General features: G+C 42.0%; 1 protein-coding gene across 3 annotated transcripts in view; it reads right to left on the reverse strand.

The window, feature by feature from the left end:
* Positions 1 to 927: 927 nt before the first annotated feature.
* Positions 928 to 12,097, reverse strand: part of SLC38A1 (solute carrier family 38 member 1) — a 42,239-nt gene continuing 31,069 nt past the window's right edge. For 2 of the 3 annotated variants that reach the window (XM_077783486.2, XM_085569664.1), the window contains exons 13-16: positions 8,998 to 9,116; positions 8,291 to 8,432; positions 8,084 to 8,181; positions 928 to 7,073 (exon numbers count right to left, since the gene is read on the reverse strand). In XM_077783486.2, the coding sequence (XP_077639612.1) occupies positions 6,972 to 7,073; positions 8,084 to 8,181; positions 8,291 to 8,432; positions 8,998 to 9,116 (461 nt within the window). In that variant the 3' untranslated portion in view covers positions 928 to 6,971. The remainder of the gene's footprint in view (positions 7,074 to 8,083; positions 8,182 to 8,290; positions 8,433 to 8,997; positions 9,117 to 12,097) is intronic. The other variant, XR_013340016.2, reaches the window with a different exon arrangement.

Below are 12,097 nucleotides of genomic sequence, written 5' to 3' on the forward strand. Positions count from 1 at the left end.
GTCTTAAGATATGGCTATAAGAGGATTAAGTTTGGCTGGGTTGAGAAGTGTGTGCAAATGTATGCCAAACAGAAGAGACTACTAGACCAGTCCAGTGCAGAAGCTTGTTCCTCTGTGCTCCCAGGTTTATGGCTTTAAGATACATCCCTGGGCTTGGGGACCAGACAATTGCTTCCAAGCATCCTCTGATACACAAATGGTCTCATCACTTCTCCTGCAGAGAAGCTTGGGCAGCTGTACTCAGCCTGTGCAGTCAGGTATGCTCTTCAGTTGATTGTACTCTAGCCAAGAGGCCTTTTTGTAGGTAGTCACTATAATTGGAAAACTAGTGAAATCAGTGGTCAAAGGCAAAAAAGGTGGCACTTTCCAGACCCTTTAAAGCTTTGACAGAGGTACTTTGGCAGAAACAGCTGCCTAAGACATTACTGTCTTTAAGTATCCTCCTCATACATCTGCTAATAGCTTCTGCTTCCACAGCTGAGAAAAGTCTGGCAGGGGTTTGGTCACTTCAGGCACCAGTTTAACATCTCAACTCAAACCCAAGTTAACAGCAGCCCTTTAAGTTAAATTACCTGATTTGACCTTGAAACAGACTGGCAAGCACTCAGACGGTCTTCTAAGAGCAGGCAGAAACAAGTACTGGCCTTAAGGAATGCTGTCATCTTCAGCAACCGCAGGCTGTGGTAACCATCTGCCCCAGCTTCAGGTCCCTCTAAAACTGTATGATAAACTTCACCTTAATGTTCCATAGCATTCTGTTGATGCTTTGCTCTATATACTGCACCAAATCTAATGTAGTTGGCTTTGCAAGACCTGCATGCCCTAAATTCAGAGAAAATACTTGGATAAAGCAAGAGAGCATTTGCTGTTCAAGCCATTAAAATGATATATCATCATCCCTTTGGAAGAATGAGTATGGCACCAACATTAATTTAGATCCCAATTTTAATGTTTAAAAACTAAGAGGTAACAGAGAGATCATAGAACTTGATACATTTTATATACACATAGAAACTGAAAAACAGTGTTGTTTATTTGGATATGAGCAGCACAAAGTTAACAGGTGATGCTAAAAGGAGCAAAATATTACTGATGACTCACTTCAACAATCTATTAGAGATGAGCTTGTATCAAGCGTACATCATTCAAACAACATTGTTTATACTGGATCTGTGTGAGCCTTAGCATATGTTGGGACACTAAAACCAGGTTTCTATAAACAATGTAAAGTTCAAGTCTAGTGGAAAAATACCTTTTCAGTTTATATTCTGTTGGCTGTAACACTGAAAACAAAACATACACTGGTATTTATTTGAAGAGCTCTGTAGAACTGACTGTATATAGGGTTTTCCCCTCAAATTTGTGCTCATGATAAAAGCAAATGTTATTTCAAGTTTCATTTTAATCCAAGCCCATAAAGTAAACATGGAAAAAAACCACAATTACTTCTAGATGCATTTCTTAACCTCCATGTTTCAGCAGTCCTGAAACTACATTTCCATGCTTTACCAGTGAGAAAGTCTATGCAAGGCCTCTGATGGATGCACTCTCAGGACATACCCTCACCCCTGGACACAGCTATCTAACAACCTCTGCCTGTTCACAGAGTGGGATGTGCAAGCAGTCCCTGGCCAGGGATGCTCTTGGCAGCCTCAGGTGCCAGTGTTTTCATCACATGAGAGCAGCAGGGTCTGAGGCAGAGCAGCCACGGGACTCTGCACGAAGGGAGGGGGCTGGAAATGGCACCAATTGCCCTGGTTGCTGCTGATCCTTGACTTGTCATACTTTTTTTTCAGAACTACTGGCATTTCTGATGCCTGAAAATGGAAATGCAGAAGCTCTGCCCTGACTTCTGTTTGTACTAGCTGAGTAAATACACGCTTGGATACAACACGGCATAACGCTAGGTCAAATTGCTGGCTGCAGTTTGCCATGGTTTCTTCTATAAAGCCTTTTCAACATTTTACTCCCAAATGGCCCCAGCTGAGAAAGTAATAGCTATCTGGGTACCAAAGGGCACTTTAACAAGGGAGATATTTTACCCAACAGGAAGACTGGCAGACTTGCTGTTGAGAAAACTGGGAGTCATACACTGGAATTAATCCTATCAATTTAATGGGACCTTTTATTTCTCTTTTTACTTTAGGGATGTAATTATAATTTCAAGTTTAGAATGTAACTTGTGAACTCTTGGGAGAAAGAAAAGGATATGCATTTTGCTAAGAAGCTAAAGTATTTGTATTTCTATTAAAATTTTTCTTAATATGCAGAGCCTATCTAAGACTTCTATTCATAGGGGATAACCAACTGCAAAAATATACAGCATCCTATTTATTTACAATATATATGTACATAAAAATGAAATTTCCTACAATACAACACAACTGCATAGATTTGTCTTCAGAACCATAGGTATGTGTACATTTTGTGAATTCTAGACTTTCCAGCCCTGTACCTTTTATTAATTCATTATCTTTTTTTTTTCACAGTTTGTTACAGAAATCCTTACATTAGATACAAATAAAACATTCTTTGCTGTACGTTACAGGAAATAAGGATTTTCTGACGCCAAGGGCTATGGGGATCTGTTTATGAAAGCACCATGGCGCCAGCTGATAATGCCATCTCATGGAGCTGCTGATGGAACTGAGTACATTCTGTGGTGCCTTTCTCCTAACAGGCACTGGGGTGGGGCAGTAGGACTGGAGGTGAGACACCACCACATGAAAAGTTTTGTTTTGACCAAGGTGCTCTTTAGCCTTAATGTAAGGTTCAAGCAAAGAAATGTATAGATTTTAACTAGACATACCATTAATTGTTACTGTTTAATACTCAGTGTCAGAGAGTTGTGCTGCGCTTATGCATTGTAAGGCAGATGTACAGACAAAACCCACACACCATCCAACCCACACTTGCATGTGTGACCTATTACAGGTCGGGTTCATATATGACTCAGAAGAGCAGCCCTGGGAGTGGATGAGCATCCCCATCCCTGACCTCGCAGGATGACAGTAGCCCTTGTGCCTTAGGCTTGCACATGTGCCAGGCACCACTTGGTCCATGTCAACTCTACAAAAGGTCTGTGTTGGTGCACAGATTTGGAACTGGCCCTCTGACCAGGAGCACGCATCACCCAGAGAGGTCACTGCCCCGAGATACTGTTCCCAAATAACAATTTACTGTGTTTTACTACCTAGGCATGTTTGCCATTGGACAGAGAAGGGAAGCTGTATTATGGTTGCTGTAAGCCCATAAATATTTTCTTTGCAATGTGCTGTGGACTAGGAGAGGCAGCAAGGTTGTCTTTTAAGTGTAGGGTTAACTCTTACAATCTTATTAGTAATCCCTGCTTCTAATTAGTCCTTCCTTGTCCCTCACCACTCGATTTTTGCTACTACACAAATAAGAATTTTAAAGTTTTTTGTTGTCGTTATTAGGAGCAATTTTGCATCCAGTCTATGACACTTGCAGTGCTCACAATAGTGATAAACTCTCTATGAAAAGAAAGCATGCTATCACCTACTAAGTAGATATGGTACTCTGGATCCTATTAATTTTACAACAGAGAAACTCCTACAGCATTTCACTGTGCTCTTAAAATCCTAACTAAAATGTGGGACTTGTACAATTGTGGCTACAGGTTCACTATTCCAAATGAACTGAATAACAGCAGTACATTTAACAGATAACCTCATACAAATATTGTCATCCATCACTGATGTTGACAGTTACAGCAGGGTCTATTGCATTCTGTTAAGAATGTATAAACCTGATGAGAAAACAAAAAGCACGTTATTTCACTTTCATTACCACAGACATCAAAAAACACATGATTCCTTTCCATAAATATCTATAAATATGATGCCAGTAAATCAGTTTAAGCAAAACTCTGTCTTTTTTTTTTTTCTTTCTTTCTTTTTTTTATGAGACCTAGAAACAAAGTCTGTTTAAAGACTTAATATTTTGGGTACCTATTTTTCAGTATATAAGACATGCTTTGGTGGTTCAGTACCTTGGGTAATTTCACTTCTATACACACTTAGCTCATTCTTCCTATTTATTCAGTAAAACTCCAGTATACAAATAAACTGGGAAAAAGAAGAAGGCAGAATTGCAAAGAGAAGAGAGAGGAATAGTGATGGAGGAGATTTAGGAAGATGAACAATCGGTGACCCAACAGCCCTTCAAGTCAAAGGAAGTTGGGTGCCAAAACTCAATGGTTCATATTTCAAACAGCAGACTACAGACTATTTGGAAGGAGGAGGGAGATATCACATATGTGACTTTGCTGGAATCCTGTGCAGCAGATCAGACCTCTAGCTCATACCTGTATACTTGAAAACCATTCCCAGGATCTAGTCTCTCACAACCCCCCAGTGCACAGCGCCGTGCTGCTCATTAATCAGTAGAAGAAAGATAAAGGGGAGGAAAGCAGGAGAGCCTGGTAGCATCTTAAGGATAACACTGCACAGCATTCTCAGGTCTAAGTTAGGTTTTTAGGATAAGATCCAGAGAGATTATAAGGCACCTCAAAACCTGAAATGCAAGCTGAGTCAGAGAATGGAGTGAGATGCTGGGCTTCTGCTGCAGTGACCACTGCGGGTTGGGTGCCTGCAAAAGGAAAACCACAAATTTACATCCCAAGCTGAGAAGATGCCTGGAATGAGGTGCAAAGAGACAGGAACAAAGCACAGGCTCTTCTCCCCAGAGCTTGCCTAACACCTGGTCTTGTAGGCTATGGTATGGACTTTTCTGTGAATAAGGGCAGGGATCAGTCCCATAAGGGAACAGTGCAGAAAGAACCAGTGACCTGCACCATCACAGACAAGGGTCTGAGACCAGCCACAGGAAAAGTACAAGGGACTTTAGTGAATGATCCCAGGTAGCTCAACAGTTTGTATGTTAAAGGCTGGGGGTACTTGGGAGAAAGGATGATGCACCAGAGACTTTGCTGGGAGATTTCTAGTTTTGTTCTTGCTGATGGGCTACTCCAAGTACTTTGGCAGCCTGTGGAATCCACTCTGCCTTATTTCTGGATCACAGTGAAGTATCATCAGAGGCAAGCACCTCACTGCCTATGCTAAGGTACAGATCTGGCAGTTTGGGCTTCATAGGCTGTTTCTGCAGCATGAACAATCTGCATCTCAATCCCCAAATTTCTAGGAAGGCCCCAGACTAACCTCTCTGGATGTTATCTTTAGAAACCAACTTTCAGGGTCCTGAGATGTGTTCTATGATCTCAACTCTCAGTGACTTCAAGCCATGGTAAGGTGTTACATTACAAGGTAATGGCAACTGAGGCAATTCAGTAGCACACAGAAATCCAAAGATCCCAAATATTCTATCCCTAACCTTAAAAAGAGTAAGTTGCAATGACAGGTTTCTCACAGCTGGTGACAGTCTGCTTCCACAGTTAGAAAGGGAGTTGTCAATGAACCAGCTACTGAGAACAAGAGGGTCACTGAATACTGACAGGTATGGCTCGAGCATACCAAGGGCATCACAGCCCTTGGGCATGAAGCAGGGCTCCCTCTAGCCATCCGTTCTTTCAGTGGGAGCCACGTTCATATTCTGAGACACTCTTTAGCTCACATGGTGAATGACATAAAGTGAACACATTTATGCTGCTGACAGTGCACTGATAGAAGACGCCTGCTCAGGACGGTGAGTGATCAGCTGCTTAGCTTTGGAGTCTCTACAAGTGCTTCTCTACACCAGCTATAAGGCCTTAGGCAAATGCTTATTCTGTGGACAACTGTTGCAAGTTACAGTGTTTCTGCTAGTAGAATATCTTCTAATTATTATGCAGAACTATTGAAAAATGTAAATGAAATATTTTAAATATAAAAAGTATTTCTGTTCATTTAAAGAAATGTTGCAGATTTCAATTTCCATTAGAAATCTAGTGGTTTGGCAGAGTGACTCAATCCTGCTCCCACTGCTGTCAAAGACCCCAATGACTTCAGTGGGAGGAGGGTAAGACACAAGAGAGGAGCCAGTCCCTACAAGGTATGGAAAAGGCATGAGGTATGATTAAATACGTAGGTTTTGATAAAACTGGAGCTTGGTATTTTTTTTCTGAGAGCAATGGGGCATTACTAAACAGTTTAATGATGAAGAAAATGCAGACTTCTTATGGCAATCTCCAAATGTCTGCTTCTCTTCAGATTCAAGTACTCATGGTTTGGGGTCAAGTTCTGGTCAACCTCCAACTCAAGTGTGCCAGAGGAATAGTGGCTGGTGGTGGTGGCTGTCCTTCTGCTCCCTGCTCCACATCACAGAGACACACACACACAGACACACAGTCTGTTCCCCAGAGCCATGAATGGGCCAAGCCTTGGGCCTGGTTCGCCCCCCCAAAATATCAGAGAGAAGCACCGGATTTAGGATCTACGCTTACACAGCGCTCAGCTACGCTCTCGTGGTGCTTTTCATGCCTGTATCCAGAATGCTACACTTAACCCAGTGAGGCAAATGGTGCCTGGAACAGCAACAGAACAAACAAACAAACCAACAAACCAGATGCATACAATTAGAGAGCAGAGTTTTGGCTAAAAGAGGGGGAAGGATGTGAACAGACAACACTTCAGTTGGAATTGATAGCAACAGGCACTACTGCCCTAAAGGAGCAGAGCTTGTGGCTGGAGGGCTAAGGAAAATAATGGAACAATGCAATTCATGGGTGGAAGAGGGGAAACTAATTGTGATGAATTTCTATAAGCAATGCTCTATATAATCTCATGGACAATTAACACAGACTTTTTGCTGATCAGAGAGTGATATGCCTGTTGGAAGAATGGGTCTGTTTTCTGCAAGAAAATACTCCCATGAGAGTATTTTCAGTACTGGATAATCATTATTTGGATTTGATTTGAGTAAACTCACAAAAGGTGGAATAGACAACAGAACCGATGGTTGCGATTTTGGTGTGTAGCAAGCAGGGGTATCTTCTTTTGAGAAGAAGGTGAACTTCAGTGGCCTTCGGCACTGCCTCCTGATTGTACCCAGTCATAGATGACCAAGGGAATGCTCACTAGGGAAAACAATACCCCCAGTGCCAAAAAAAGAGAAGCCTGGAGAAAAAAAAAAAAAAAAAAAGGAGAGAGGATTAATTAAAAAAAATAAAAGACAATTAATTCAACTATGTTAACTTCTCTTAAGGGCATGTACAAGTTGATGTATTAAAATTATCAGCTAAAATGAGCTAGCACTTCTGGTAAAGACAAGACCAACAGATAATTAAACAGATTAGTGTAATTTATAATTGCTTACTGAATACCAAAATAATTTTTTTCTCCTTTCAATTCACTTCTTAAACACTGATCACCTCTAAAGATGATAAAGTGAGTGATTTTAGGATTGATCAGCTCTGCTCTTTCCAAAGCCCCACAGAAATCAGTATATTCTTCCCACTGGATATGTGTTCATCTAAGTTCAGCCCTTTCGTCATGGGATCTGCGGATGCAACCAAAGTGAAACATGTTTTCTACCTGTCTGCTCAGAGAAGAAAGGTCTGACTGTACAATGCTTCCAGTGCATGCCCCATTAGACTGGGAATACACAGGAGTGTTGCATCTTTTCAGATGCAGCAATCTCTGGGGTGCACAGGAAATCTTTCCAAGGTCCATTCCTATTTGCTCATGCATGCCAAATGGCTAACATTAGACTTCAGCTGGCTGCTTTGTGTGGAACCACCCTATGTCTGATTTGGGTCTGTCAAAACCACGAAGAATACTGCAAATGGAGCACTTTGCATGCTTTCTGGATCAACACACAGAAGCAGAGAGAGCTTGCTGCACCAAAAAGCTTGTTGAAGTGGGCTGGAGGGCTTCCTTCACCCTGCTGACAGCTGCTGCTGCTTGCCAGCCAGGGAAGTACCTCATCCCACAGAGAAGGGCCTCTCCAAAACAGAAGATGCTGTGCATGCATGGCCCTTCCACCAGGGGACTCCCAGGGTAAGCAAAGGAGAAGGGCAACAACAGCTGCCAGCTGACTGAAGTACAGATAAGGTCTGCTTGCACATAGCACATTAAAGAGAATGACAAGATGGAAGTGTTTCATTGCTGGAAACTGGAATGCATACCCAAATCCTCTGAGTCAATTTTGATCCATCCTGCTGTGTAATTTTTAAATACAATGATGAAGGAAGAATGAAGATCAGCATATTGGCAGAAGTGACCCCTGCAAAATTCAAATGAAAGAGTTTTGTTAATTGTCAGCAACAGCTAATTATTGCATTGCTCATTTGGAACTGTTTTTTTATTAGTAGTACAAAACCAGGATACTCTACCTACAACGCCAAAAATATCCTTCATGGATGGGATAAAAATGACTAACAGGTTGATGATAACCAAAAGAACAAAAGTAACCAAAACATGACGGCATAAGTCAAATTTTGTTTTTCTGGCCATCTCGAATAATGATGAACGCACCTGCAGGGGAGAGAGAGAGAGACAGAGAGAGAGAGAGAGAGGAAGTTTTCTGTTAAGAATAGTCTATGAGCCAGTTCAAAGCTTCCCATGTTTATTTTAATTGGTTCTTCATGTGTCAAGTGCTGCATAGATCTGTCAGAAATTTTGGGTTGCCTGAAGTAATGTCCTTTGAAATACTCCTTAAAATTAATTTATTTCAGAACTGTCAGTACACGTGCATGTGCAGTAGGATATTCCTCTTTCTAACATGCCTCTTTGAATCCTTCTGCATGTTAAAAGGAACTTCACCTCTGAGCCTGCTCCAGTACAGCGATGTGACATAAGAGAGAACCCATGTGGATTCAATTTAAAACAGATTTAAGACCAAAAGTGATTTGTTTATTTACTGCATAGAGAATTTCTCCAGGAGTTAGTGGGAGTCTAGCATGAGAAAAAACTAATCCAAGCTCAAGCTCTTTTTGTAGCTGCAACATTGTAGTCTCAGCCATCACTGGATGGTGGTTTGAAGAAATGTGCTGTGCACAGCTGTTACCAACTTCCAAACCATGCAGAACTTTTTACTTACAGTGAAAAACAGCACCGGCACGGTAAGAATCACCGCCACGATCACAGCCAAGCGCACAGTCAGGATGAGGATGTCATCTTTGCTCTGGTATTTGTGAAGCAGATCTGACTGCACATTCTCTATGGGAAAGACAGTAAGGTAAGTATTCTGGCAAAAAGGCAGTTAGTCCATAAAAATCATTGCTTAACAACAGCCTTCTTGAACAACAAGTGATTTATCTGTAAACAAAAAAGTATGGAATGAAACATCCTTGAGTTAAAACAGCACTTCGAACAAAATCTCAATGATCCCATTATTCCAGTTCAATCCTTTGGAGTCCTGATTTAGGAATACGTCTTAATACATGACAGCACATGCCTAAGTCTAAGGTAACTTTCACTGTAGAAAAGACAACAGTGAGACATACAGGAAAGCTTGCTTACATATATACATTTATAAAAAAAATAGGTAAAGAGAAATCAGCTATTTTTAATTGATTCTGTGGACTTTTTTTGAAGTTCTAAATGATATAAAAATAAACACATGCACTGCAAGGGCTGATCTTAATATAAACTGCAAGGTCTTGAGCTAAATTAGTCTAAACAGCAAATAAACTTCCAGCAAAAAGCAGTGCCCCTGTTCTCAACCGAGAACAAAGCCTATCTTGGGTCAGCTCTCAGCAGGACACTCTGACATTTGCACTCCAATCCTTCTGCAGCTCCTCTGAGGGCTGCCAGCAGAGCCTGCAGCTCAGCTCCACGCTGGCCAGCAGCCCCAGCAGCCAAGACAAATCACAGAGGGTGCTTAACAGGGAGGTGCTGGCAATATTTTAATACAACCTCCTGCCAAAATGTTTCCTTGAAGCTGTGATAAATAGTACAGAGCAGGTCTGCGTGTACTAACCAGCAGGAAAAGCAAGTTGCTGAGGGACCTACATGTTTGCTTTGTAATTTTTAAATATCCAGGAGCAATAACCTAAAGGGGTGGCTGTTAAGCATGCCACCAAACACACTTGCTGCCCCTTTTTAGGCCGATGTTTTGTTTCTGCCTGCTAATTTTAGAAAGTTGGTGGTAAAACATAACAACTCCTAAAGGGAACTCAGTGGACACGTCTAATTTACCATCTTTGGCACTTGGGAAAACCTCATGTATTCCTGGAGGCAGAGGGATCTATCCTCTGGCAAAATGCCTACACTCCCCCCAGGGCACCCTTCTGGGTAGAGCCCACAGGTCAAAACCACCTACACAGTGCTTGAATCCCCACCAGGAGAAAGAAAATGCTCTCCCACCTCCCTGCAGATCAGGAGTGGGGTTTTCAAGCCGGGCACATGCACAGCTTCTGCAACACAGAGCTTACTCTGCTCCTGCAAGCACAGACTGCAACTTCTGTACCGCTCACGGGCTGCAGCCAGGTAGGAAGTGAAGGGCAAGGCTTACAGTTGAAGGTCTGTTTTCCTTTCAGCTAGATACACCACAGAGCCCAACCACACTGTGACCTTTTAGGGGAAGAAAAACACCTCTTTTCTGTAATTCTGCAATGTAAATATAGTCATCACTGCAACACTTTTGAGAACACAGTAAACAGACAAATACTATTGGTGTAAAGAAGAAATGGTCACAATAAAAATACTGTTCTTACCCAGGTAAGGGTAGAGAAGAGGGTTAGAACACTGTAAGTGAACATATGAAAGGTAAGGTCTTTTCAGTCTCAAGGGGAAGAATAAAGGAATTTTGTGGAGGAATTCTGTATTTCCTCAGTGTCTTTTTTGCAGCCTGTTACTGCACTGACACTGCAGAGCCCAAGCAGAGCTCTTCACAGCTTCCATCTGTGGGCTGTCAGTGCTGGAGAGCAGGGATGCCTAATGTGGGGAGAGGCACACAAAACACCCCAGGGATTCCTCCGCCATTCCCCCTTAGGAGGGCCATAAGGACGCAGCCCCTACCTCCTCCATGGACTCCAGACCCTCGTCCTTGAGGGATGTGGGAGATTCCCAGAGAGGAGCGCCACAGATCTGCCTCCTCAGATCCCTGGGGCAATCACATCAGAATCTCCTCCCTGCCAAAGTGAAGGGGTCCATGCTGATTTACACCCACTTGCTCCCTGGGGCTGCTAATTTGATGCATCTCTAAGAAAATGTGTTAGATGGGAGCAGCTGGATGAGAACGGCTGATGCTGTTGTCACTTGCAGCCTACTTTGTGGGTTTATTGGGAAAATTAGAACAGATGACCTCAAGTTACTTCAACACAGGTATACTCAAGGCCTCATAATCAGAATAAGAGTTTGAGAAAGCAAATATGAGACAGGTACACCTTTGGAAAAAAAAACCCCACATTTCATATTTACTTTTTTTTTTTCCTCTGGCAATTGGTGGCTCACAAAGGACATTATCATGAATGAGGAGGTTGTAACGAAAATGCTACTTAGAATAGGGTGGTGAAGACTGATGAGTGACTCTCAGGTAAAAGGTAAACATCAGCTATGTCACCTGTCTTGTAACCCCTTAACAGTCCATGGAAAAAGACACTACTTTTCAACATTCTCATGATACTGGAATATGGGAGTTCCATTGGCAACATTCCCGGGAATATTTTTCATTTTTTTGATTCATTTTTATTCTACTTTACTTAACAATTGTGCCTTTAGGGTATACATATTGTATCCTTTAGTGATACAACATAATTTGTTTGTTAACTGAATTGATATGCATGCAAAGAGACAGGGTGGGGGTCTCAAACACTGAGATAATCAGCCTTTGGTGGCTGAGCTGGGACAACACTCAAAGCTTCCCCACCTTCACTGCATGTTTGTTTAACCAAGACCTAAAGAGGTCAGCTCTAGGGACACAGGGAAAACATTTGGTCTGTTGTCTCTATGACGAAAGTGTTACTAAGAAAGCAAAAAAAAAAAAAAAAAAGCTGTGATGGCCAATTTGTTACTCATTTCCTAGGACCTGCTCTCAAATCTGTCTCAGTTTTTGCAAATATGCATGCTTCAGCCATTACCAATGCACACATCATTCAGGTGAGGACCTTGGAATAAAATCTTAGTGGGGCCCAGCTAATCCCCAGTTCTGTAAAACAAATCTCTCCCTCATACTTTGAAAATGCCTTTTGCAAATA

This window comes from Lonchura striata, chromosome 1A (assembly GCF_050655825.1).
Source record: "Lonchura striata isolate lonStrDom1 chromosome 1A, ASM5065582v1, whole genome shotgun sequence".
NCBI classification, from domain to species: Eukaryota; Metazoa; Chordata; class Aves; order Passeriformes; family Estrildidae; genus Lonchura; species Lonchura striata.